Genomic DNA, 27,272 nt, shown 5'->3' with positions numbered 1-27,272 from the left:
GCGTTGATCAGCTTAGTACTGGAGAATGTCTGATAGAAGCCATCATTTCAACGCTTATTCCATGAAAAGCAATAGGACCAGTAATTGTGCTTTTGGAGATTAGCTTATGGTGAACTAGAATTCTTTTCATATTGTAAGATTTTAAAGTCAAGTTAGTAACTAAATAACCAGGAAGAGTTAAGTGGAAACCACTGGTTTCTGTATGTTCAGGGATAAAGACACAAGCATCTGCCTCTTAAGCAGTTGTAAAGACGTTATTTTAAGGGCCCTTTCTGCCTGTTTACATGTGTGGTTGTGTCTGTAGGGTATTTTCCTGAACTGGGAACACTGAGTCCAAGTTCAGTAATTTTGGTAGATATTGCCAAACTCTTCTCCATCAGGGTAGTAGCATTTTATCATCCACCAGTGATGGGTAAGAGTGTCTGTTTTCCCAGAGTATGTTGTCAACTTTTGGGTTTCTCCTGATCTGATAGGTTAAAAGTGATGTCTCTGTCCACTTATGAATGAGGTCAGAACATCTTTTCTTACATTATAGACCATTTGATTTTCTTATGAAGTGTCTATGTCCTTTACCCATTATTCTGTAGGGTCATTGAGCGTCTCAATTTCTTTATATACTAGGCAGAGTAGCCTTTCATCTGTGATTAAGAGTTGAAATATTTTCTCCCGTTTGTCATTGGATCTTGTTTTGTGGGGTTTTTTCCCTCATGTGGAAGTTTGTTTTTGTGTAATCAAATTAATCATTCTTGCCTTTTATGGCTTCTAGATTTTGAGTTATAGGGGTAGAAAGCCCTTCCCTACTCCAAGGTTATAAAGAAATTTACCTGTTATTTTCTGAGTATTTTTACAGTTACATATTTTATACATGATTTTTTATTTGTTGAGAGCTTCTCTTGGTGTATGGTATGAAAGAATAATCTGTCTTTTTTTCTAAATGGCTATCCAGTGGTCCCAGTAGCAATTATTTCCGTGTTTACATCCCTGATTTAAGGTGCTACTTTTATCATGTACTAAATTCCTTGTGTATATTTGAATTTATTCCGAACTTCCAATGATAAATAGTAGTTTGGAAGAGAGAAATAGTCTGATGCTCAAAAGACGTCCTAGCCAGGAGAGTAAAAAGACAATATTGCTGAATTACATATAACAAAGATGCCAGTGAAAATGGAGGGCTGTTTGGGTGTGTTTATTTAAGTTTTATTTGGGAGAGAGAACCGAGGAGAAGCAAAGACGTTAGATAATCTAAAGAATAGTCCAGTCGGGCACAGTGGCTCTCACCTGTAATCCCAGCACTTTGGGAGGTCTAGGTGGGTGGATCACAGGAGGCCAGTTTGAGACCAGCCTGGCCAACTACTAAAAAGGCCAAAAATTAGCCGGGTATGGTGGCACACGCCTGTAATCTCAGCTACTTGTGAGGCCGAGACATGAAAATTGCTTGAACCCAGGAGGTGGAGGTTACAGTGAGCCAAGATCGTGCCACTGCACTCCAGCCTGGGTGACAGAGTGAAACCCTGTCTCAAAAAAGAAAAAAAGAGTAGGCCCAAACCGGAAACAGATTGTTGACCGAGTCTTAAATATATTATTTTCCACATACAAAACTAATGAGTGCTAATAAGTCACCACTGGTTTATAAATACCCCATCTCATTGTGAATACCACATGTACCTGTGAATTGGAGCCTTAGAGATACTTAATAAACACAAGAAAATGCCAGCAGTTACATATCTGTTCTGTTTAATTCCTTAAGACTGAAAAGTAAAACCAATAGAAGTTAAAAAGCTTCTTAACCCCTTTGTAGAATAAAAAATGTTTTCTAGAGAAGGGCGATTTTAGAAGCTTTGCTCTAGAAATTTCCATTTGGGATAATCTTGACTCCTTCCCTCCCTTTGCAGATATTTTTCCTTTGGGGCACAAAATCTGTTCAAAAGGGGACTAATCTAACCCAGCTTATGGTCATTTCTTTCCCTACTGAAAGCTTGGTAGTGTTAGCATGAGAGGCAGTTTGTGAAATAGGTGAGATCCCAGGCTGGGCATTGCGGCTGCTCAGCCATCATCTTTCCTTTGCCACTAATTGCTGAGAGGGCTTGCTGATCAGTGTGTATTCTTCCTGCCTGCAACTGAAAACAGCCCTTGCCTATTCCTGTACAGTGTGATGATACTAAACCAGCTCAGATAGAAGCACTTGCTTTCTCTCAGCAAGGCATATGCTGCATAGCCTCTTTGAAGGACAGAGGAATAAATTACAAAGATACATTAAGCAGGATCTTTGATTTGAACTCATAATGTGTTAGGGGGGTCAGATGCATTAATGAATAGTAAAATGTCATAGTAGAGGTTTGTAGAAAAGACATGGCAGCTCCAGCAAGAGAGCAGTACCTGCCTGGGTTTGTTGGAGATGGTGTTAGGAGGTGGTATTTGAGCAGCAGTAGAAGGGCACTGCAGGCCACATGACTGTAACCATGCCTTCAGAACTCCTAAAACAAGAGACCTTGGAGAGTCCTTGGCTGCATCCTCCTGCTATCTATCATCGTCGAAGGCCTGCTTGATGAATTTGGATCATCCAGTTTTACTGGCATTGCTAGCAAATCTGCTTCTATTCTTGCAGATCTGGCTGAGAGAAGGAAGTCTTGTATTACTTGTCTATTTACATGCATGGACTATAGAAACTTCAGGTTTGGAGATTGGAACATAAAGGAAGGGCTTCCTTTATGAGCACCAAGACAGCTCAGCTTCTTTCATTCCATTGTCTTCTGTCTCCAAGAAGAGCTTAAGTTTGCTCTAAAGATTTTATTGATGAATTCTAAATAGCAACAGGATCCTCAGTGAAAAAAGACTCATGCAAAGTCCCAGAGCCCAGAGAAAGTATGGTAGTTTATCACCTATGTTGGTCCAAGGGAAAAGGATTATCACTACTTTTCATCACATTTTGAAGATCTGACCTATTACTTTGAAGTCTCTTCCTTTTGAATCTGAAGTGCAGTGGCAGCAGCTAGCACTTGTAATGTTTCAGGTTTGGTGTAGTTTATTTTTAACCTCCTGCTGCTCTGGAGGGCTACAAAGGTCACACCGCATAGAACAAACCCCATAGCTTGAGTTGCCACTCATCTTACACCCACTTCTCTTCTGATTGCTTTTGCTTTGTCTTGGCAGGAGTTCAAAGAAGGACGCAGAGCCAGCCACACAGCCCCACAGGTCCTCTTTAGCCACAGGGAACCCCCTCTGGAGCTGAAAGACACAGACGCCGCTGTGGGTGACAACATTGGCTACATCACCTTTGGTGAGCAGGGTGCACTTGCTGCTTTCATGCCGCTTTAGTGAGTTCACACAGAATACCTAAATCTGCACAGAACGTTGGTTAACATTTTAAGGTAGGCAAGAGCAGGCGTACCAAGTTGTTCCTGTTGCCATTGCTGTGACTAAAGGAGGGATGTCACAGGGTATTAATCACAGAGCAGGCCATATGCTATTTTTGTACAGTAATCATTTCCTTTGTTTTTTTCCCCGTTTTTCTTAAATCTTAAAAATAAGACTGAATTCTGATATCAAGAGTTAAGGTCCCTTCAATAGCTCAGCTGGTAGAGCAGAGGACTGTAGCTACTTCCTCAGTAGGAGATGTCCTTACGTCGCTGGTTTGATTCCAGCTTGAAGGAGTACAAGTACAGTTTTGGCCAGGCACAGTGGCTCACAGCTGTAATGCCAGCACTTTGAGAAGCCAAGGCAGGCGAATCACAAGGTCAGGAGATCAAGACCATCCTGGCCAACATGGTGAAACTCTGTCTCTACTAAAATACAAAAAAAAAATTAGCTGGGCATGGTGGCATGCGCCTGTAGTCCCAGCTACTTGGGAGGCTAAGGTGGGAGAATCGCTTGAACCGGGGAGGAGGGAGGTTGCAGTGAGCTGAGATTGCACGCACCACTGTACTCCATCCTGGCAACAGAGCAAGACTCAGTCTCCCAAAAAAAAAAAAAAAGTTAAGGAGGCTGGGTGTGGTGTCTCACACCTATAATCCTAGCACTGTGGGCAGATCACCTGAGGTCAGGAGTTCGAGACCAGCCTGGCCAACGTGGTGAAACTCCGTCTCTACCAAAAAAAAAAAAAAAAACACAAAAATATTAGCTGGGCATGGTGGCATACGCCTGTAATCCCAACTATTCGGGAGGCTGAGGCACAAGAATCCCTTGAACCCAGGAGGCAGAGATTGCAGTGAGCCAAGATCACACCATTGCACTCCAGCCTGGACGACAGAGTGAGACCTTGTCTCAAAAAGAAAAAGAGTTAAGGATAGGCCAGGCACAGTGGCTTATGCCTGTAATCCCAGCACTCTGGGAGCCCAAGGTTGTTGGGTCGCTTGAGTCCAAGAGTTTGGGACCAGCCTGGATAACATGGCACAACCTCATCTCTACAAAAAGCCAGGGGCCAGGCGCGGTGGCTCACACCTGTAATCCCAGCACTTTGGGAGGCCAAGGTGAGCAGATCACTTGAGGTCAGGAGTTCAAGACCAACCTGGCCAACATGGTGAACCACATCTCTACTAAAAATACAAAAATTAGTTGGACATGGTGGCATGTGCCTATAGTCCCAGCTACTTGACCAGGTGAGGCATGAGAATTGCTTAAACCTGGGAGGTGGAGGTTGCAGCAAGCTGAGATCGTCCTGCTGCACTACAGCCTGGGAGACTGTCTCAAAAAAAAAAAGATAGCTAGCCATGGTGTTGCATGACTGTAGTCATAACTACTTGAGAGGCTGAGGTGGAAGGATCACTTGAACCCAGGAGGTCGAGGCTACAGTGAGCTGTGATGGCACCACTACACTCCAGCCTGGGTGACAGAGTGAGACCCTGTCTTACCAGAAAAATGAGTTAAGAAGAGAAACCACCTAAGCAGCTAGATGGTGGTTCTCTGTCATTTGGCAATTCTTGGTTTTTTTGCTTATTAAGCCCAAGCTCCAGCCATGATCCACTTACTGTCTCCTTTGTGAAATGTAATTTAATTCACCTCAGTGGTAAAGGTGAGCCTGTTTATTGGTGATGAATCTGTTGATTTACCAAATTTCATTAAATCTAAACTATATACTTTTTTCTTTTCTCTTTCTTTTCACCCAGACTGGAGTACAGTGTTGTGATCTCGGCTCACTGCAACCTCCGCTTCCCAGGCTCAAACAATTCTCGTGCCTCAGCTTCCCGAGTAGCTGGGACTACAGGCACGTGCCACCACACCCAGCTAATGTTTGTATTTTTAGTAGAAACAGGGTTTCCGGCCGGGTGTGGTGGCTCACGCCAGTAATCCCAGCACTTTGGGAGGCCGAGGCGGGCAGATCACGAGATCAGGAGTTCGAGACCATCCTGGCTAACACAGTGAAACCCCATCTCTACTAAAAATACAAAAACTTAGCCGGGTATGGTGGCAGGCACCTGTAGTCCCAGCTACTTGGGAGGCTGAGGCAGGAGAATGGCGTGAACCTGGGAGACGGAGCTTGCAGTGAGCCGAGATCATGCCACTGCACTCCAGCCTGTGCGACAGAGCAATACTCCGTCTCAAAACAAAACAAAACAAAACAGGGTTTCCCTATTGGCCAGGCTGATCTCAACTCCTGACCTCAAGCAATCCACCCACTTCAGTCTCCCCAAGTGCTAGGATTACAGGCGTGTGCCACTGCGCCCAGCCAGCTATACCATTTTTTTCAAGTTTTTATCTTTGAAGCTGGGATGCATCTTACAATTCATGGCATGTCATAGTTTAATTGGCAGCATTTTTCTCTTGTGGTACATAAAATTATGGCAGACTTAGAGTCATAGCCTCCCAAGTAGCTGAGATTACAGGCACATGCCATCACATGTGGCTAATTTTTATATTTTTAGTAGAGATGGGATTTCACCATGTTGCCCAGGCTGGTCTCGAACTCCTGATCTCAGATGATCCACTCACCTCAGCCTCCCAAAGTGCTGGGATTACAGGCGTGAGCCACCGCGCCTGGCCTCACACAGGTCTTTAGGTGGCTGTTGCCACAGGGTTGGACTTCAGTCAGTCCCAGTCAGAGCAGCTCCTCCTGCCTGGCCTATCATGAGGGTTCAGGTCCTTACACCTTATTGTCTGTTTTCACAGTGAGAATGTGGGAAATTCTCTGGCATCTATTTTCTGGGAAGGTTTACTCTATTTCAGCACCAAGGACCTAAGACAGGCAGCTGCATTTCCTAATCCTGATTCCTTAAGGTAAACTGTTAGAGCCAGTTAATGTGATCCTGGAGTGTGCCCAGCTGCACAGGCAGGAGCTATTACATGTGTGGCAGACGGGGAATAGATTTCAAAATGCACAGCTGCAGAATCCAGGACTAGAATGAAGGCCTAGGGTTTAACCCTGTTTTTCATCATGGGCTCCTCCATTCACGCTCATTGACACCTTTCCTGGCCATGCTGTTTACCCTTCCACGTCAAGAAAAAACTCTGACAAAGCCTGGTAATATTGACACAAGTGGAAGGTACTTCAGCAGAGAGGGAGTGAAGTTCACTAGGCTGTTGTTCTTCCCCACCCTTTGGCATTCGTGTTGGGTCCTAACGCCTTGTGTCTTCCACCTTCAGTGCTGTTCCCTCGTCACACCAATGCCAGCGCTCGAGACAACACCATCAACCTGATCCACACGTTCCGGGACTACCTGCACTACCACATCAAGTGCTCTAAGGTGAGGGAGGTGCCAGCATCTCAGCCGCTGTGCTCTGGGTCTTTTCCTCCACCAGAACTCATGACAAAAAGTCAATCTGTTAGTCTAGGCTGTGGATATTGACTCTTAGGTAGATAATTCTAGAGGCTTCAAGAAACCATGGTCTTTGTTCATCAAGCCACTGTCCCTTACCCCTCCCCATAGCAGAGATGAATATTTGTTTCCAGAATTGCTCACCTTCCTGCTTTGCTGCAGGGCCTGGGTCAGTCCCAGGGTGTATGTTCCCAAACGCCTCTGATGAAAGCAAAGCTGTCTTTCTAGACGGTGACTGTGCTTCAGTACCTGTTATGTTTGTTCCCAGGCCTATATTCACACACGTATGCGGGCAAAAACGTCTGACTTCCTCAAGGTGCTGAACCGGGCACGCCCAGATGCTGAGAAAAAAGAAATGAAAACAATCACGTAAGTTAGGCAGCACTCCAGCAGGACCACCTTCCTCTCCTGAGTCACCGAGAAGGAAGCAGTGGGTGCTGGTGGCCTGGTCCTCCATGTGTCTGGGCACTGGCTACATGTGAGGCCAGCAGGGCTAAGTAGATAAAACAAAGGTGGGATTCCAGGTTTTCAGTGCCGTATAGGCCTGGATGGGTTTCCTTGTTTCCATTTATTTGTGAGCTCTGAGAATGGCAGCTAGGAAATAAAGTTTACCAAGAGACTGTTGTTTTTGGGCCTGAGTTATGATTTCAGTCATGTGCTTCTGGTGTTCTTTCTGGAGAGATGGAAGAAGTTGCTTAAGGACCTTTAATTGGGTAAATAGGCCTGACGCCACCCACTCAGTGTTCTTTCCCTGGTGCACTCTCAGCGGGAAGTTTGCATGCAGAGGAAGGTTCTCTTTATTGAGAATAGAATTGAGGAGAGCCCTGATGGGCACAGTGGCTCATGCCTGTAATTCCAGCACTTTGGGAGGCTAAGGCAGGTGGATCACAAGGTCAGGAGTTCAGGACCAGCCTGGCCAAGATGGTGAAACCCCATCTTTACTAAAAATACAAAATAAATTAGCCAGTAGTGGTGGCAGGTGCCTGTAATCCCAGCTACTCGGGAGGCTGAGGCAGAGAATTGCTTGAGCCCAGGAGACAGAGGTTGCAATGAGCTGAGATTGTGCCACTGCACTCCAGCCTGAGCAACAGTGAGACTTCGTCTCAAAAAAAAAAGAAAGAAACATTTTTTTGAGGAGAGCCCTAAATAGGGGTGTGGCTCTGCATGCAGGAAAGGCGAGCATGGCCTAGAGCCTAGAGAGTTCCATCTCTGTGAAAGGTGCCAGACCTTGGTTCTTCTGATAAAATTCAGGCAATCCTGTCCTTAAGATACAGTAATGGTGTTCATCTGCTGTTTTTTTTGTTTTGTTTTGTTTGTTTGTTTGTTTGTTTGTTCATTCGTTTGTTTGGTGGGGGGAGTTGGGGGAGACAGCGTCTCATTCTGTCGCCCAGGCTGGAGTGTAGTCCAGACCTTCGTTCTTCTGATGAAATTCAGGCAGTCCCGTCCTTAAGATATAGTAGTAGTGTTCATCTGCTGTTTTTTGTTTTGTTTGTTGGTTTGTTTGTTTGTTTGGTGGGGGGAGTTGGGGGAGACAGTCTCATTCTGTCGCCCAGGCTGGAGTGTAGTGGCGCAGTCTCAGCTCACTGCAACCTCCGCCTCCCAGGTAGCTGGGACTACAGGTGCACGCCGCCACGCCCGGCTAATTTTTTGTATTTTAGTAGAGATGGGGTTTCACCATGTTGCCTGGGCTGGTCTCAAACTCGTGAGCCCAGGCAATCCGCCCACCTCGGCTTCCCATCTGCTGTCTTTTGTACCAGTTGAACTAAAAGTCTTGAAATCATAAGCCTCCCTAACAGCCAGTGTATTTGCCAGCACCCCAGTATTGTTGTTGTTTGTTTTGTTGTTTTGTTTTTGTTTTTTGTTTTTTGAGATGGAGTTTCGCTCTTGGAGCACAGGCTGGAGGGCAGAGGCACAATCTTAGCTCACTACAACCTCTGCCTCCTGGATTCAAGCAAATTCTCTTGCCTCAGCCTCCAAAGTAGCTGGGACTACAGGCATGCACCTCTAAGCCCGGCTAATTTATTTGTATTTTTAGTAGAGTCAGGGTTTCACCATTTTGGCCAGGCTGGTCTTGAACTCCTGACCTCGTGATCCACCCACCTCAGCTTCCCAAAGTGTTGGGATTACAAGCGTGAGCCACCACGCCTAGCCCAGTACTCTGTGATCCCCAGCCTGGAGTGCAGTGGTGCAATCTTGCCTCACTGCAGGCTCAACCTCCTGGGCTCAAGCAGTCCTCCCACCTCAGCCCCCCAGCTAGCTGGGACCACAGGTGTGCACCATCACAGCTGGCTAATTTTTGTATTTTTGTGGAGACAGGATTTCACCATGTTGTCCAGGCTGGTCTCGAACTCCTGGACTCAAGTGATCCTCCCACTTCAGCCTCCCAAAGTGTTGGGATAACAGACATCAGCCGCCGCACCTGGCCCAGCACTCAGTACTCTTGAGGCAAAGTTTTAGTGGTTGTGGTATGCCTAGGGCTTTACACTCTCTCTCTTGCATTTGAGGGCTCTTTTACCAAGTTAGTTTCTGCTGCCATTTGAAAGGATGAGAAAGAGATCCAAGGACTTGAGCAGTAGGTGAGGGTTTTCAGACATTCTCAAAATGCAGTTTAAGGCCGGGTGCGGTGGCTCACCCTTGTAATCCCAGCACTTTGGGAGGCCGAGGCGGGCGGATTACCTGAGGTCAGGAGTTGGAGGCCAGCCTGACCAACATGGAGAAACCCATCTCTACTAAAAATACAAAATTAGCTGGGCATGGTAGTGCATGCCTGTAATCCCAGCTACTCTGGAGGCTGAGGCAGGAGAATCGCTTGAACCCGGGAGGTAGAGGTTGTGGTGAGCTGAGATTGCACCATTGCACTCCAGCCTGGGCAACAAGAGCGAAACTCAGTCTCAAAAAAAAAAAACGCAGTTTAAATCACCCTTCTTTAGGTAAAGGCCTGTCTCTGTAGCAATTCAGAGAAGAGTGTCCAAATGCCATGCAATGAAATAGCAGCATCGTTTCTTTTCTGCAGCTTCTTGGGCAGATCCTTAAATGGGCAAAGTAACCAACAAGGTGGGTGGGCAGGTGAGAGGATGTGCTCTTGCTGCCTCTGCAGAACCTAGTCTCCATCCTGGTGTCTGCATTTTCCCCTTTCCCTGCTTGCTCTACACAGGAGTGCTTTTCTCATCAGGTACTTGTTTGGTGACCTGGAGTGTGAGGCAGCGAATTTCATGCTGCTTTCAGGGACCAGTAGACAGGCAGTTCATTAGAGGCCCAGAGGTAAACTGGCATCAAGGTACAGTGAGAGGGAAGCCTGACCTGGCAGCCTGTGATAACCGGACTGGAAGGCTGGGCATCATAATAGTCTTGGGGCTGCCAGCATCGCCTTTGGCACTGGTAGCTGCTTGTGCATCCAGGAGGAAGGTCTGTCAGGCAGCTGCTGCCCGACTCCATAGCCAGCAGGCAGACTTGGGAGTCCCTGCCCAGTGAGTGCAGTTGTGTAGCGGGCAGGGATAGCTTCCTGTCCTGGTGAGAAACCCAGGAAAGGATGAATCCTTGAAATGAACAGACTGTATATAAGCCTCCTTTCTGGGACTTAGAAAGAGCAACTTTGCCTTCTTCTGTGCTGCAGCTTCTCTTTGGCAGAGTTGGGCCCCAGAAAGGAGAAGCAGGAGACAAACAGCTGCATCCACCCTGAAAACCAGATTATGTTACTAATGGTGGGTAGGAGTTAAGTGACTCAGCTGTGGGCAGAAGCCAGGAACCCTCGATGGGCTGCCCAGAATTGAACACTCATGAGCTTTTCATTTGGAGAGAAGGATAATAAGGTGTAGCTTCATTTTGGAATGAGTGATACATCCAAGGCAGGGAAAATGCAGAGCCCGTGTTTTTGCCCTGATTTCCCATAGTTCTCAGCTCTAGCTTCCAGGCTCCTTTCCCAGATGCTGTTAGGTACCAGTTAGAGGCTCTGTCCTTGAGGACCACCTAGCCCGTCTGGAGAAATAGTGGGTGGAACAGAACACCACAATTCAGGAGCCTCGAACCAGGCAGGTGTTGTATAAGCCAGAGGAGGAGTCACCACGTGATAGCAGAAATACCTTTAGCCTTGGAAGTTCTGAGGATTGCTTTGAACCAGCCACCTGCCTTCATGGTGAGAGATGAAGGAACTGCTATCTGGGAACCCTGAGAGGTATACGCTGTGTAGGAGGAGCTGACAAATGAGGTAGGTACTAAGATGGTTGAGCCTAGTCGGAAATTCAGGTACATCTAGACCATCCAGAAATTGTGGACAAGTGATTCTTCTATCTAACTTGGTACATTGAATATCCTTATGGGCTTAACACTGATAATTCCTGGGCATCCAAAGTATCCAATAGGAAGGAAGAGCTGGTGAAACCGTTCTGTGAAAGCCAGATTTTAGCCCATGTCCTGTGGTTCCAGTGCCTCTGCTTAAGAAATCTAGCCCTTTCCACCATTCATTTGGTATTTCTTTGGGATCCCATCTAGTCTAGGAGTGTGGGGTGGGAGGAAAGGGCAGCCAGAAACTGACCTTCGCACTTATCTCTCCTTTTGAAGGGGGAAGACGTTTTCATCCCGCTAATCTTGGGAATAAGAGGAGGAAGCGGCTGGCAACTGAAGGCTGGAACACTTGCTACTGGATAATCGTAGCTTTTAATGTTGCACCTCTTCAGGTTCTTAAGGGATTCTCCGTTTTGGTTCCATTTTGTACACGTTTGGAAAATAATCTGCAGAAACGAGCTGTGCTTGCAAAGACTTCATAGTTCCCAAGAATTAAAAAAAAAAAAAAAAAAAAAGAATTCCACTTGATCAACTTAATTCCTTTTCTTTATCTTCCCTCCCTCACTTCCCTTTCCTCCCACCCTCTTTTCCAAGCTGTTTCGCTTTGCAATATGTTACTGGTAATGAGTTGCAGGATAATGCAATCTTAACTTGTTTTCTCCTAAGTATTTGAGTTCAAAACTCCTGTATCTAAAGAAATACGGTTGGGGTCATTAATAAAGAAAATCTTTCTATCTTACATGAGAATTTACTGGGTTTCTGGACCGCGGGTCCAAAGTGAGAAGAGAAGGAATGAAGAAGGATAGACCTATGCTGCCCTTGAACCTGCAAACCTAAGCTGGGAAGCCCTAGTTTCAGGAGCCCATCAAGTTTAGGTCCTCACCTCCCCTAGAGGAGAGAATGGCTGGCCAGTGAACTATATTTAAACTCACCCGCACCAAGAGACAGGGTCTCGTTGCCTCCTGGGCTCAGGTGATCCTCCCACCTCAGCCTCCCAAGTAGCTGGGATTACAGGCGCATACCACTATATGCCTGGCTAATTTTTTGTATTTTTAGTAGAGATGAGGTTTCGCCATCTTTCCCAGGCTGGTCTCAAACTCCTAGACTCAGGCAGTCTGCTTGCTTCAGCCTCTCAAAGTGCTGGGATTATAGGCATGAGCCATGGAACCCGAGCTATTAATACAAACTTATATGCTTCCTTGTAAAGCTTGGTCGCTGAGACTCTGTGGCTGTTCCTGAAGCTCCCTGGACAGTGACAGTCAAAGGGTTTTCTGGTTTATCTTTTTATTGTGAATAATGTGTGGAATTTCCCAAAATGTGTTCCTTAGTGTGTGGTCCTGCAGGACATTGATGGTTATTCAGGTGTATGTCTGATGCAGACTAACTGGCCACAATTTGTCTTTCTCACATGGCAGCCCAAAAGACTGCTTTCAGGGAGAGAAGTTGTCAAAAACAGTACAGAGCCTAGTCGAGCAGCTGTCCCCCAGCAGGACTCTGGTCCCTGAAATGAAATTGCTTCAGAAAGTTGGCTTGGTGTAAGGAATTAAGAGGAGAATTTTAGGGGCATCTACAATGGTCTGATGGTCATTCGAATGGTTTCTGCCTTCCATCTATGGCAGTGTGTTTCATACTGGCTTGGGGCCCATTAATTGTGATATAACCTGACTATATCACAACCAGCATTTTTGTTTTCTAAACTTTCGATTTTGAGATAACTGTAGATTTAAATACGGTTGTAAGAAACAATACAGAGAGATCCTGTATACCTTCCACTTGGTTCCCCCACCATGCTAACATCTTGTATAATTGTGTAGCATCACAGCCAAGAAAAGGTCATTGGTATAGTCCACCCACCTTCTTCAGATTTGGCCAGTTTTACCTGCACTGTGTGTGGTGTACATCTGTGCATTGTTGTCATATGTGTAGCTTTATGTGACACCAGCATTTTTAAGCAACTGAATAGTATCGGAGTGCATCACATCTGTTAAGGGTAAGTGTTGATTTGGAAACATATTAGTTACATATGCACATCATGCCTGGCTTGTAGAAATGTCTTTTGACTGTGGGTCACAGTGGAGAATTTTGAAAACCACAGGTCGTTGAGTCATCAGACTTCATTTTCATTTCACTAAAATGGGCTGCTAGAGAGCTCAGGGTACTCTGATAGTTCTAATTGGCTGCTCAGGGTGCCCCTGACCACTTCTGGTACTTGGAAAACCTAGATTAATTGGATATATTGACAGCAACGTATGCATGCCTTACCTCATGAGTTATTTAAGGGGTTTTCTGGTGTAATTTTGACTATAAGCAGTTTTTGCTCTTTTTTTATTTTAATTTTAGTTTTTAGAGACAGGGTCTCACTGTGTTGCCGAGGCTGTACTCAAGCTCCTGACCTCCGGAGTAGCTGGGACTATAGGCACCTGCCACCATGCCCAGTTGAGTTTTTGCTTTCTTCCTTAGTAGAACATAACTAATGTTGGAGCTCACTGTACTCTGTTGCCAGTAGCAGGAATCCGATTTCTGGTAGGTACTGTAGATGGCAGAACCAAGGTTGCTTAGAAGATAAGGAGTTAGGAGAAAAATGAAAAGGCATAAATATTTTCTACAGCAGTAAATCCTAAGGAAGTAACTAGTTCCAAGACACTTTGTCAACATTAAAAATCCATAGTGCAGGCTGAGCACAGTGGCTTACACCTGTAATTGTAGCACTTTGTGAGGATGAGGAAGGAGGACTGCTTGAGCCCAGGTTCAAGACCAGCCTGGGTAACAGACTCCTCCATCTCTATAAAAAAATAAATCTGGCCGGGCGTGGTGGCTCACACCTGTAATCCCAGCACTTTGGGAGGCCAAGGCGGGTGAAGCACCTGAGGTCAGGTTGAGACCAGCCTGGCCAACACGGTGCAACTCCATCTCTACTAAAAATACAAAAATTAGCTGGGCATGGTGGCGGGTGCTTGTAATCCCAGCTACTCGGGAGGCGGAGACAGGAGAATCACTTGAACCCAGGAGGCGGAGGTTGCAGTGAGCCAAGATCATGCCATTGCACTCCAGCTTGGACGACAAGAGCAAAACTCTCCAATAAATAATCTCACCAATAAATAAATCTGTCGTGCAGCCTGGACAACATGGCGAGACCCTGCCTCTACAAAAAATAAAAATTGGCTGGATGTGGTGGTGCATGCCTGTGGTCCCAGCTACTCAAGAGGCTGAGACAGGAGGATTGCTTGAGTCCCTGAAGGTCAAGCCTGCAATGAGCTGTGTGTGCCTCTCCACCCTGGGCAACAGAGTGAGACCCTGTCTCAGAAAAAAAAAAAATCCATACTGGTGTAAACCCCTGTCCAGATTGACTCTTCTCTTAACAAGGACACACTTGGTGTTAGTACGGATCTAGCCTCAAAGACCCTCCTCACAGATGAAGCAGCCCACTGTGACCAGTTGAGGCCTTAGGACCGCAGGAAGAACATCTCAGGATGAGGGTCAAGCACACTGAGAGTGTGGGCTGGGAAAAGGGGATCTAGTTGTTTCTTCCTAGTCTCAGGAAGCCAGTGCCCCAAGGGTTCACACCTGGGAGGTGCAGGTGTCCTTGGATATGGGCTGTAGAACAGTTTGAATCCAGGTGCTGCCATCCAGTAGCTGTGTGACAGGGCTCTTAATCTGAGCCCTGGTAACCTCATTTAAATTGGACATTTACCTGAGGATTTGTAAAAGGAAAAGAGAATAAATGTCTCTTACATGGTAAGCATTATGATGCCTGTAATTATAATGTCCTTAATGAATCTTGGTTCCCTTTATACACCCAAGGGGATCAGAAGTGACAGGCTGCCGCCCCAGCAAAGTCCCGCAGAAGCCAACCCTCGTTCGGTGCTTGGGGTTTCCCAGGCTTTCCCCAAGGTATTTGGTATTTTGGTATTTTCCCCTGCTTGAATGGCCCTTACTGCCCGGGCAAGGCAGGTAGGAATCTCCATGTCTGGAAAAAGTGGGACCTGGGGCAAGCTGCAAGCTAAGAATTAGGAGCTTGGCAGGAAAGACAGACTAACAGGAAGTGGAAGGGTGGACTTGGAGGAGGAATTGAAACCAAGAAAAGGAAATAGCCCTAGCTGCTGCCTCAGCCTTCTTGGGGGGAGCTGTTACTTGGAGTTGTTTGCCATTAAGTTACCCTCATTTGGAGTAGTACTGATGGGTGCTCAACCGGAACCTGGGTCTACTCTGATGGCGATTTTGAGTTCAAGCAATGCTGCCCCCTACTGGGGGTTGCTAAAAGCACTGCCATTTCTGGGCGGGGAGGATTTGGGTTTTTTTGGTTTTTGTTTCTTTTGTGGTTTTTTTTGGGAGACAGAGTCTCACTCTGTCGCCCAGGCTGGAGTGCAGTGGCACGATCATGGCTCCCTGCAACCTCCACCTCCCGGGTTCAAGCAATTCTCCTGCCTCAGCCTCCTGAGTAGCTGGGCCTACAGACACACGCCACCACGCCCGGCTAATTTTTTTGTATTTTTAGTAGAGACAGGGTTTCACTGTGTTAGCCAAGATGGTCTGCATCTCCTGACCTCGTGATCCACCCGCCTCGGCCTCCCAAAGTGCTGGGATTACAGGCGTGAGCCACCGTGCCTGGCTCTGATTTTTTTTATTATTTTGCGGCAGGGTCTCACTCTGTCACCCAGGCTGGAATGAAGTGGCGCCATGAAGGCTCACGGCAGCCTTGACCTCCTGGACTCCAGCGATCTTCCCACCTCAGCCTCCTGAGTAGCTGGAACCACACAACGTACCACTGTGCTCAGCTAATCTTTTTTTTTTTTTTGTAGAGACGGAGTCTCACCACGTTGCCCAGGCCTCGGCCTCTTAAAGTGCTGGGATTACAGGCATGAGTGTGAAGTGAACAGCGGCTCAGGGAGGCCAACCAGGGTCCAAGAAACCCCGTCCCTGCTGCCTCCACTGGTCCAAAGCTGGTACCCCCAGCCAGCATGACACTCATGTCCCAGACATTGTGAGTCAACAGAGAGAAATTCAGATAGCTAAGAGAATGGAAACGGACAAAGGAGGCACAGGAGGATTCTGTGCCAGAGTCTGGATTGGTCACCCCCGTTCAGGTTCTGCCTGAGGAAAGGAGAATGGGGTCCGGGCACAGTCAGCTGGACAGAGCATCTGAAGACGGCTTGCACCAGAGCCCTCGTGGCTGAAGGAAGAAGCCAGGGAGTGAGTCAGCCCCAGGGCTTGATGGAACAGACAGGAACTAGATGATCTAGTAAGGGAGAAGCGAGGCTGAGCAAGAGACAGCCCAGGCTCCCTGGCTGCCACTGCCTAATCTGTCCCCCTTCACACATCCCACACACAGTGTTTAGACAGAGCAGCAGAGAAGAAACAGACATCCTGGATCCCGCGGGGAGCAGGCCAGGGCTGGGAACAGGAGGTCTGTTTATTCCTGGCAGTCCCATATCAGAAGGGTCCCACACCCACTTCTGTCCAGGCCCCAGGCTGAACTCTCCCAGAGCCTGTGACTTCTGCCCCACCATATCACGTGGTTCTGAGGGCCGGCCCTGGAACCCTGCGTCCTCCGCACCCACCAGCTCCCTCGAGGATGGATTTGAGGCTGGATGCTTTCGTCTTCCCACTTTTTGTCCCAACAGAAGTCCCTCCTCTTCAGGATCCCTGACTGACTGTGCAGAGCTGGCAGAGCCACACTCCGCGGACCTCCAGCCCTTCGGGCCCAGCTGTCCTGGAGAGCACGGAAGTCCCTTTGCTCCATTTACTTCTTCAGCCAGGAAGTGTTTCCTAATGTCTCACCCCCAGCTCCAGCTTTCCTGCTGCAGTTTCCGCCTGTTCCCTCCCATTTCAGGCCTTAAGGGAGTGTGGCTGGGCTTCTCTCCTCCCCCTCACTCCAAAGCCACCCTTGATATAAGGTGGAAATTGAGGCACCACTCCTCCTGGCTTCCCAGCCTTGAACTTGCCCTTCCCTCTCAGTGTACCTGGTTTCCTCAGTTTCCCTGTGCAGCAAAAGTGTCACTCCCCTCTTGCTTTTCCTAAGCTCCCCATGTGCCTCTCTCAGCGGATCTGTCTTAGAGGGGCCAGGTGCAGAGAAAGGCAAAAATCCTAATAATGTTCCTAGCGATCGCTGCCTGTCACGGAGTGCTGAAGGACCAAGTGCTGATCTGAGTCCTCATCACACGGGACCTCATTTAGTCTCACTGATAGGTGAGTACAACTATGGGCCCCATTTTACAGATGAGGAAACTAAGGCAAGAGAACTTTAGTCATTTGCCCAAGTTCACCAGCTTTTAAAAGGATCCAGACAGCTCTGATTCCAGCGCCAGCTCATGCCTCTTCATCATGGGGGAGGAAAGAGAGGGAGTCGTTTGTTGGAGCAAACCCCCACCCATCAAGGGCCAAGCCACTGGCGTATATGCAGCCATATGTGTTATCCTGTGATATGCCCCACCACGACCTTAATTAGAGGTGGTTTATCTTGTTCCCATTTTAACACAGGCAAAAACTGAGGCCCAGTAGTACCTTACCCAGGGTCACATCCCCAGAGCCTTTTGTCCCTCATAGTTCAGAACTTAGAAAGCAGTTGAGAAAAGTATGGAATGACCCCAGATTCAGGAAGGCAAGTCTGGCCTTATAAACTGAAAGGCCCATCAGATGATGGGATGGGGAAGTGAAGATCCTCAGGCCCCAAACGCCCGCCACTGCCGCCACCACACACGGAAGTGTAGAGGGAGCCTGGTGTACTGTCAACTGACTGGCCAGTCCAGGGACTTAAATGTAAATGCATCAGCTGAGGCGAGAAGTCAGGAGGGGTAAGTCAATCACTATTATTCATTAACTGGAATGCATTTCTCAGATTACTCCAAGCCGGAGTAGGGAAACTGCCACCTGGGTGGCAGGGCAGAGGGACACTGGGTGGGAGTGGGAGGCAGGCCTCCCAGTTGCTGTGGTTCAGAATATGCCAGGTCCCACCCTCCCAGAGGCGGGGCCGGGGCTGAGTCCCGCCAGCCTCGTTTCTCCATCCCTCTGAGAACCCAGACAGGGGCAGAGCCTGGGTAGGAGAGCCTGGCCCTGCTGTCTCCACCGGGTGGAGACACCATGCGCTTGATCCACTTGTGCTCTTCAGCCAGGACACCAGACATGGTCCAAACCCCTGCAGGTCTGGCTGCAGCAACTCCCTGACACTCAGGAAGGCCCAGGCTGGGCAGGCAATACCTGCTCCCAACAGCCATGTGAGTAGCTTCCCCCCCAACCCCCAAACCCCAGATCCTGGAGAGGCCACTGCACCCAGCCCAAGCCACCAGACCCTCGGGGGTGTGCAGGTGGTACAGCCTGCACCCTGCTGGGAAATCACCCCTGCCTTTGTCGCTGTTCTGGTGGAGGTGGGGTGGGGGGAATCATTCCGATTAGGGCTGGGAGCTCCAGCTTAGGCCAGGTTTGGGGTAATGAACCCTGAGTCTCACGGGGCTTGAGAGAGTTGATGGTGCTGGGGGGAAGGGAACAGAAACTGGAAAGCCTCTAGAGAGGAAAAGACATCCTGGGTGGAGGGCACTGGAGGAGATGAGGAAGAGAAAACACGCTTAGGGGAGGGGAAAGGGGGCACAAGGCCTTGGAGGCCCGGGTTCGGGGTGCTGGGGGAACCTGGGAAGGAAGGGGAGCATCTTCCTTCCTCTCAGCTCAGGGTGGCCATGGGGCCCTGATCCCCTGTCCTGGAGGAGGGGAGAGGTATGAATCCTTTCCTTATTGACTTGGATCCTAGCAACAGCAGCTGCTCCCCTGTTGACAGAAGCAGGAGTTCCCACAGGACCCAGGACCCCTCCCCCGTCCCCAGGATGTGGCAGCAGAGCCATGACACTGGAGGACTGAGACCAGGGAATGACGGGAAGGAGAGGGACAGATGAGAGCCACAGAGAAGCCAGGCTTTGCCCACTGACTCCTCTTCCCTCTCCTCTGGGCTCAGCCTCAGGCCTGGGGGTGTTGAGGAGTCCCTGTCCTTGCTGCTGGCATCTCCATGTTCACTGCCACAGGTCCCCTCCTGCTGCTTCTCTCCTCCCTCCAGCTCCCAGGAAGGACCCTGTTGCTAGTGTGGAGCAAAGACGAGTCAAGTTTATGGGCTGGAAGTCCTACCCGGAGGCTGCTCACTGAGCTGTGATGGCTACAAGGACAGATAGGGGGAAGGGCACAGGGTGCCCGAGACCTGGCCCACTGGAGCCTGTCACCTAATGGCTGGCTGGAAGACCACTACACACCAGCCAGCCCTGGTCCATTCTTTTGGCTCATTTAGGGGCCTCCCCGGTAGAGGCAGGAATACACAAAATGCTTTGGGGCTGGATGGACCCTCCTTTCAGTCTAACCAAGAGACCTAAACACAGCTGCCCAGAAAAGGCAGATAGCAGAAATGGATAAAGCTGGACGGGTGGGGACTGTCCGAAGGGCAGCCATCGGTGAGCTCCGGCTGCTTGCTACCATACAGGACATATGTGTTGCCAGACCTGATTTTTCAATAGAAACAAAGATAGTTTTTTATATAAATGTTTAATTGGCAATTCATTGAAAAATTCTGTGTATCAGCGAACATAATACAGCCCACAGCCTGCGGGTCTGTGCCCCTGGACTAACATGCCACCCTGCCAGGAGGACACGACCTGCAGCCCCATCCTAACTCTGGCCACCCCATCCTGCAGGCATGCCAGCTGCCACTCCAGGACTCCCCTGTCCTCAGGACCGAGATGACGCCCAACAGCACTGGCGAGGTGCCCAGCCCCATTCCCAAGGGGGTTCTGGGGCTCTCCCTGGCCCTGGCAAGCCTCATCGTCACGGCGAACCTGCTGCTAGCCCTGGGCATTGCCTGGGACCGCCATCTGCGCAGCCCGCCTGCTGGCTGCTTCTTCCTGAGCCTGCTGCTGGCTGGGTTGCTCACGGGTCTGGCATTGCCCACGTTGCCAGGGCTGTGGAACCAGAGTCGCCGGGGTTACTGGTCCTGCCTCCTCCTCTACTTGGCTCCCAACTTCTCCTTCCTCTCCCTGCTCGCCAACCTCCTGCTGGTGCATGGGGAGCGCTACATAGCAGTCCTGAGGCCACTCCAGCCCCCTGGGAGCACTCGGCTGGCCCTGCTCCTCACCTGGGCTGGCCCCCTGCTCTTTGCCAGTCTGCCCGCTCTGGGGTGGAACCACTGGACCCCTGGTGCCAACTGCAGTTCCCAGGCTATCTTCCCAGCCCCCTACCTCTACCTCGAAGTCTATGGGCTTCTGCTGCCCGCTGTGGGTGCTGCTGCCTTCCTCTCTGTCCGCGTGCTGGTCACTGCCCACCGCCAGCTGCAGGACATCCGCCGGTTAGAGCGGGCAGTGTGCCGCGAGGAGCCCTCGGCCCTGGCCCGGGCCCTTACCTGGAGGCAGGCAAGGGCGCAGGCTGGAGCCATGCTGCTCTTCGGGCTGTGCTGGGGGCCCTATGTGGCCACACTGCTCCTCTCAGTCCTGGCCTATGAGCAGCGCCCACCACTGGGGCCTGGGACTCTGTTGTCCCTCATCTCCTTGGGAAGTGCCAGTGCAGCGGCAGTGCCTGTGGCCATGGGGCTGGGCGATCAGCGCTACACAGCCCCCTGGAGGGCAGCCGCCCAAAGGTGCCTGCAGGGGCTGCGGGGAAGAGCCTTCCGGGACAGTCCCGGCCCCAGCACTGCCTACCACCCAAGCAGCCAAAGCAGCGTGGACCTGGACTTGAACTAAAGGAAGGGCCTCTGCTGACTCCTACCAGAGCATCCATCCAGCTCAGCCACCCAGCCTGTCTCCACTGGGCCCCACTTCTCTGGATCAGAGACCCTGCCTCTATTTGACCCCACACTGACTGAATAAAGCTCCTCTGGCTGTTTATGCTTATCTCATTCCATATCTCAGGGCGAGGCAGGAGGAAATGGCTCCACACACCAACAACAGAAAGAACCTACAGACATACGCATGGATTAAGGCAGAGTCATGGATTAAGGCAGAGTCGACTCCTGGCAGACAAGAAGTGTCGTGTGCACAGACCCTGGAGACGGGGAGCTAGCATATCTCAACATCCAGCCGACTCTGCGGGAGAGCCTTGCCCTGACGGGGCCCTAGCTAGCTCCTCCTAGGGTCCAGCCACCACAAAATCCACACAGACGCTGTCTCTGGGAAGTATATTTTATTTACATTTTTAAAATCTTTAACTAGTATCTCTTCCTCCTTTCCACCCCCAGAGACTTGGGAAGGGAAAGAACGGGAACCTCAAACACCTACTCCCCACGTACAAATACACACCCCATGGCTCACACCAGCAAATGAAAGTGAAAGAGAAACAGGTCCGCCCCTCCCTCTGAAGGCCCACCAAGTCTGGGCAAGGGTGGGAGGGCCCTGGGCTGGGTCTCTAAAGAGAAGAAAAGGAGAGGGGAGCAAGTCAGTTGAAGAGGCTGGAAAGTCATCCAGGGCCCCACCCTCCTCTTCCCTCTGTGCCCTACTGCCTCTGCTGGCAGGCGGGGCAGGGGTCCCTTCGTCCCCTCAACACCAGACACACAGGCAGGGGCTGCAGCCATTAACGGTCAGGCCTCTGGACACAAAATACTTTCGCTTTGTGGTCTCCTGACGTGGTCACCACCAGGGAGGCATCTCTATAAACAGAAAGCATGTGATTGCAGAGACGGGGGGACCCAAGCCCACCACCCAGGGGCCCTAGTGCCCAGCACTGGGCCGACATCTGTGCAGCCAGCATGGAGGGGATGACAGGAAGCCCCCAGCACGGGAGAAGCAGAGCTGACTCGGATGGGGAAAATCAGTCTCAGCCTCTCCCTCATGACTGAGACGTGGGGCCCCGGAGGGTCACTATCAGTCACTGGGGTAGGGGCTGGGCTGTGAACCCTCAGGCTTCCCAGCATCCCTGCCTTAGGAATCCCCTCCCACACCCCAAGGATCCTGTGTCCCCCACTACTCCCACCTTCCAAATACACAGAGATCCCAGCCCTTGGCCAATTCACTTACTTGCTGAGGGCAAAGTCCAGGATCTCAGCCGTGTGGCCCCTGTAGTCAGTAAGCAGGCGGCCGGTCCGGGCGTCCCAGAGGCGCACAATGCCATCCAGGCTGCAGGTGTAAACCACAGCAGTGCCTGCCTCCCACAGCAGCTGCACGATGCCCGACTGCCCCGAAGAATGACAGAGGCAGGGCAGAGGTTGGCAGGAGAGCTGAGAGCCATCTCCCAATTCTCACAAAGAGCCACACACCACGGCCAGGCAGAAGCCAGATCTGGGGTAGATGCTCCTGGAGGCCTGGGTTTCCCCACCACCATGGCCACAGCCCACACAACCCCAGCTCCAGCTGCCCGTACCTGGTGCTGACACTGATGCCTAAGAGTCTGTGTAGCCAGGTCATAGATGGCCAAGGTCCCATCCAGGTAGCCAACAGCTGCCAAGGGCATCCTGGGCAGAGGAGCGCACCATGAAGACTCATGAGGGCCTGGACTCACACGCCCTGCCCTCCCCCCGGGGCCCTGAGCCCAGGCTCCTCCCACAAACCCCTCTCCCCATCCTCACTCACACACTGCAGAAGCCCAAGGACTCCACCGAGTTGGACTCACTCTCCTCCCCTTCTCCCAGGCTGGGCTGGGAGGCCACAGTCTCAGGTCTAAAAACACCCACCACCTGAAAGCCAGAGAGGATCAGAGGAGGGCCCGGAATCCGGGTGCTTAATGGAGAGAAAGACGGTGGGGAGAGGAGACAGTGAAGACCCAGGAAGGAAGGAGAGGAGTCGAGAAAGCGGAGGCCCCCAGCCGGGCTCCAGGTCAACTCACCTTGCCAGTGGTGGCACTGACCAGCTTGGCCTGGCAGTCCACAGAGCCAGTTAGGATCAAGCTGCCATCCTGGTTGGTGGCAACACAGGTGAGTGGGCCCTGGTGACCCTCAGTCCCTAGCACAGAGCAGGAAGGCAGTCAGGCTTCATCCTACCTCTCCTCTGAGTCCTCCCCCAGGATCTCAGCCCCTCCTGACAAAGGCCCAGGCTAACACTTCCCCCACCTCTGATACCTTTCAGTACATGGATGGGGCTTCCCTGCTTCAGGTCCCAAATCCTGATGGTGCCATCTTCGTAGCCTACCACAGCTCTCTTCCCTGAAGAGAGGCACAGATGAAGAGAGAGCAGAGGGCACGCTCAGATACACTAAGCAAGGGAACGGGGAGAGGGAGAGGAAAGAAGAGTGGAAGCGCCCAGACACTGCCCCAGGAATCACAGGTGAGTTCAGAGCAGGAAGGAGGCGCTATGAGCTTTGGGGCCCAGGAGGTAAGCACTCCAAAGAGCAGGCCTCAGAGTTTGCCGGCTGTGGCCCAGAAGGCTGCTCCAAGAGGTGTATATCCCGGGATTCAGCCTCTGCACCCAGGAAAGGACACTCAAGGGAGGTGTTCTCACCATCAGGGAGGACTCGGCCACAGGTGGCTGGGCAGTTGGGACCCTGGAAGGTCTTGCAGTCACCATTCGGGACTTTCCACATCCAGGTGTTGCCGTCGGCTGTGCCCGCCAACAGGACAGGTGCCCGAGGATGCCACTCCATCCACTGGACAGGGAGAAAGGGGCAGCAGGAAGGCCTGTCACCCCATCCCACCTAGAAGCCTGTCCTATGAGCTCCACCCAAGGTTTCCTGCCTCTGGGGTTCCGCGGGGATTTTCCAGGTAGCAGGCAGACCTTCTTCCTGTGCCTTGGGGAGCACTGGCTCAGAGCTGGCTTGGCTCAATAAAGGAAGAACTGGCCTCCCAAGCTTGTACACCCAGCAACCCAAGGCCCCACAGAGCTGACTCCCGCTCTGATGATCTTACCTCCAGGTCTCCCGCTTCAAAGGACCAGACCTCCTCCTTGGTGTCCACCTGCCACACTTTCAAGAGGCCACTCATGTCCCCTGTGGCCACTAGAGTGGAGTCATGGCTGAAACCAGCACAAGTCACAGAGTCTTTATGGCCTTCAAAGAAAAGTGGGCAGAAAGAGAGGAAAACAATAGGTACCTAGTGCTGGGGGCATATGATTCTGCTATCTGGCCCCCCTGAAACGACCAGCTAGGAAAAAAAAGAGGGGCGGGCCTGAGCAGAACAGGTGCTGGAACTCACTGCCGCTCTAGGACCCAACCCTCCCATGTCTCCCCAGGAGAGACACTGCTGGCCCTCACTCAACCAGGCCAAGCCCCAGCCTCCTATGCCTTCCCCCTTCTGTCCACTCTACACCTCTGCCCACAATCCCAAGTCCTCCCCTCTGCCCAACTGCTCCTATACCAATGTGACCTCCTCTGGCCTTTCCTGGACTCCCTTGGCCAATGAGTGCCTCCTGCCTCTGTGCCCAAAACACATTAGTATTCTCCCCGTGTCCCTGGGGCCCAGCACAGAGCTGGCACAAAAGAGACGTCACTAAGTGGCTATTGGATGCACGACACCTGCAGGCCAGGCTCCTAAGATCTCCCAAAGGAATATGACCTCTCCCAGGCCTCTACCTCAGCCCCCTCACCTGCACACTCAAAGAGCAGCTCCCCATCGCTGAGCCGCCATACGAAGGCTTTGTCATCTTCACCCCCGGTCACTGCCAAGGTGTTGGTCTTGGGGTCCAGGCTCACACAAAACACAGATGCTGTCCCAAGAGATATTCCATGGATAAGGGGACAGAGCTCCCACCTAGGGCTCTGTCCTTCAGAACCTTCAGGAAACCCACCCCCTTTCACCCAAAGCAATGTGTCTTTCCTCCTGGAAAACACAGGCACATCCAAGTTCTTCCAAGTTTCAAGAATCGGGTTGTTAAGATCCTTCCCATATTTGCTAAGCTCCCTATTTGCCAGAGCAGATCCCCTCACTGTGCGACTCCCCTTACCACCCGGCACCAATGCCATGGACAAGAGGTGGGTACAGGTGCAGGCCTTACAGGTCTCAGCATGGGATGCCACCGGGTTGGGTACAGAGTGAGCAGAGCATCATATTAGGAGTTTCTTACTAAGAAATAGCACTTGAGAAAATTATAAAAAATATGCTCAAAAAGATACAATTATCTCTAATTTTATTTTACTTTATTTTTTTGAGATGGAGTCTTGCTCTGTCGCCCAGGCTGGAGTGCAGTGGCGCAATCTGGGCTCAGTGCAACCTCCGCTTCCCAGGTTCAAGTGATTCTCCTTCCTCAGCCTCCCGAGTAGCTGGGATTACAAGCACATGCCATCACACCCAGCTAATTTATTTATTTATTTATTTATTTTAGTAGAGATGTGGTTCGGTTTCACCATGTCGGCCAGCCTGGTCTTGAACTCCTCACCTCAGGTGATCCGCCTGCCTTGGCCTTCCAAAATGCTGGGATTACAGGCGTAAGCCACCGCACCTGACCAATTATCTCTAATTTTATACTCACTACTTTTATTAACTTTTATCAAAGATAACTTCTTTTTTTTTTTTTGAGACACTTTCATTCTGTTGCCCAGGCTGGAGTGCAGTGGCGCGATCTCGGCTCACTGCAACCTCCACCCCCCCAGGTTCAAGCGATTCTCCTGCCTAAGCGTCCAGAGTAGCTGGGATTACAGGTATGTGCCACCACGCCTGGCTAATTTTTGTTTTTTTTGTTTGTTTGTTTTTTGGGGTTTTTTTTGAGAGAGCCTCGCTCTCTCACCCAGGCTGGAGTGCAACAGCGCAGTCTCAGTCCACTGCAACCTCCGCCTCCCGGGTTCAAGCAATTCTCCTTCTCCTGTCTCAGCCTCCCAAGTAGCTGAGACTACAGGTGCCCACCACCACGCCCAGCTAATTTTTGTATTTTTAGTAGAGATAGGGTTTCACCATATTGGCCAGGCTGGTCTGGAACTCCTGACCTTGCAATCCGCCTGCCTTGGCCTCCCAAATTACTGGGATTACAGGCGTAAGCCACCACACCCGGCCAAATTTTTGTATTTTTAGTAGAGACTGGGTTTTGCCATGTTGGCCAGGCTGGTCTCGAACTCCTGACCTCAAGTGATCCACCTGTCTCAGCCTCCTAAAGTGCTGGGATTACAGGAGTGAGCCACCGCACCTGGCCAAAGATAACTTTTTAAAAGAGAACTAAGAGGTTAATCAAGGTTAACCAGCAAAGTAGAGGGAGGACTTGAAGCCTGGTGTCTCAACTGATGACAGAAGTCAAGCAGTCATCCATTCTGCCACAGGTCCCTACCTGTGGGCTCCTCCAGCGCAAGGCCAGCATCTTGCTCATCTCTGTGTCCCCCATAACGCTCTGTCCACGGCGGATGTTTAATGCTTACACGCCCACCTAAACTGATTTGAGGTGAATCGCCTCAAAGACCTACCTGAGTGCAATGCAAAGGTGACCTCACTATCGTCGGGGCCCTCCATGCTGCCGACCACCCCTTCCTGGGGTTCTAGAACCCAGTCCTCTTCGTTGCCCTCTTCCTCCTCTTCTTCCTCAAAGTCCACATCTTCCATCTCCTGGGCGAGGTCATCTGCTTTGGGGAGAGGGTTAGAAGATGGGGCTCGGAAGGCGGTAAGAGGTACGGAGAGAAGCGTGAGGAGGCCTGAGGCTGGGGCGGGTAATGTGGCGAGAGGGGAAGGTGGAGTCAGACACACCTGGGTCCCGGGGGCGCGCAGGACACAGCACGGGAGGCCAGGGCTGGCCAGCGACAGTGCGGGAAGGGAGGGCCAAGGGGATGATGGGAAGGGGGTGTGTGAGGGGAAGGGCCAGAGGAGGCGTCAGGGAACCCCCACCCCAGCCAGGCCTGAGAACTAAGTCTGAGGGTGGGAGTGGGGGAGGAGGGGAAGAGGGTTATCGGTAGGAATGACCGGTCGGGTGTGGAGGGGAGCGAGGAAAAGCAGGGGTCAGAGGCCAGGGGTGAGCGTCTCCTGTCCCATGGCCTGAGGAGCGGCAGTTCTCACCTGGGTCCGGCGGACCAGGATCAAGTTCTACCACCTCGATAATTTCTTCATCACCATGGAAGCTTAGGGTCTCCAGTGGGGGGGTGTCAGCAGCAGCCCCGCTTTCCGATTCGGACTCCATGCGGCGCAAGCGACTGATCCACTTCTCTGGGCCCAAACGCCTCCCAGAGTCAGCTCTGCGCGACGACGCGGAACTCGAGCCCCTCCTCTCGGGAGGAAGTAGGCGTAGGCGACTCCCCGGCAGGAAGAGCGACGGCCGTTCGGCCAATAGCTACGAAGGTTGGCTGGATGCCCCACCAATCATAGAGCGGCATTGGAAGACGGGGCCGGGGCGTGGTAGAGAGAACCCAAACTCCGCCCCGCCTGACTCCGCCCCCAACTGGAGGGAAACA

At 50.9% G+C, this 27,272-nt stretch overlaps 3 protein-coding genes across 7 annotated transcripts in view; 2 read left to right on the top strand and 1 right to left on the bottom strand.

Moving 5' to 3' along the window:
• The window catches only part of ARPC2 (actin related protein 2/3 complex subunit 2), a 37,479-nt gene extending 25,710 nt beyond the window's left edge, over positions 1–11,769 (top strand). The window contains exons 8-11 of the mRNA XM_010360213.2: positions 3,151–3,277; positions 6,577–6,677; positions 7,018–7,118; positions 11,307–11,769. Of these exons, the coding sequence (XP_010358515.1) occupies positions 3,151–3,277; positions 6,577–6,677; positions 7,018–7,118; positions 11,307–11,331 (354 nt within the window). The 3' untranslated portion in view covers positions 11,332–11,769. The remainder of the gene's footprint in view (positions 1–3,150; positions 3,278–6,576; positions 6,678–7,017; positions 7,119–11,306) is intronic.
• Positions 11,770–12,130: 361 nt separating this feature from the next.
• Positions 12,131–20,875, top strand: GPBAR1 (G protein-coupled bile acid receptor 1). Of its 4 annotated transcripts, none has more exons than XM_030916045.1 (4): positions 12,131–14,921; positions 15,830–17,821; positions 18,136–18,241; positions 19,694–20,875. In XM_030916045.1, exons 2-4 carry the CDS (start codon positions 17,664–17,666, stop codon positions 20,729–20,731), a joined length of 1,302 nt encoding a protein of 433 aa, XP_030771905.1. In that variant the 5' UTR covers positions 12,131–14,921; positions 15,830–17,663; the 3' UTR covers positions 20,732–20,875. The 4 variants fall into 4 exon arrangements, with proteins under 4 accessions (XP_030771905.1, XP_030771906.1, XP_030771908.1 ...); XM_030916046.1 differs by lacking the exon at positions 12,131–14,921 and having other exon boundaries at positions 15,782–17,216; positions 17,619–17,821; XM_030916048.1 differs by lacking the exon at positions 12,131–14,921 and having other exon boundaries at positions 17,681–18,241; positions 19,069–20,875.
• Positions 20,876–21,155: 280 nt separating this feature from the next.
• AAMP (angio associated migratory cell protein) lies at positions 21,156–27,168 on the bottom strand. 2 transcript variants are annotated; one of them, XM_010360219.1, is made up of 11 exons: positions 26,881–27,168; positions 26,298–26,450; positions 24,497–24,616; positions 23,821–23,960; positions 23,417–23,561; positions 23,038–23,121; positions 22,806–22,921; positions 22,553–22,656; positions 22,344–22,434; positions 22,001–22,155; positions 21,156–21,633 (listed from the first exon to the last, which is right to left on the bottom strand). In XM_010360219.1, the coding sequence occupies exons 1-11, from the start codon at positions 26,999–27,001 to the stop codon at positions 21,558–21,560; spliced, it is 1,305 nt and encodes a 434-aa protein (XP_010358521.1). In that variant the 5' UTR covers positions 27,002–27,168; the 3' UTR covers positions 21,156–21,557. The 2 variants fall into 2 exon arrangements, with proteins under 2 accessions (XP_010358521.1, XP_010358520.1); XM_010360218.2 differs by having other exon boundaries at positions 26,298–26,453; positions 26,881–27,082.
• Between the last annotated feature and the right edge of the window lie 104 nt (positions 27,169–27,272).

Source organism: Rhinopithecus roxellana, chromosome 14 (assembly GCF_007565055.1).
Source record: "Rhinopithecus roxellana isolate Shanxi Qingling chromosome 14, ASM756505v1, whole genome shotgun sequence".
Classification (NCBI taxonomy): domain Eukaryota; kingdom Metazoa; phylum Chordata; class Mammalia; order Primates; family Cercopithecidae; genus Rhinopithecus; species Rhinopithecus roxellana.
The sequence above is the reverse complement of the archived record's forward strand: the minus strand, read 5'-3'. Positions and strand labels throughout refer to the sequence as shown.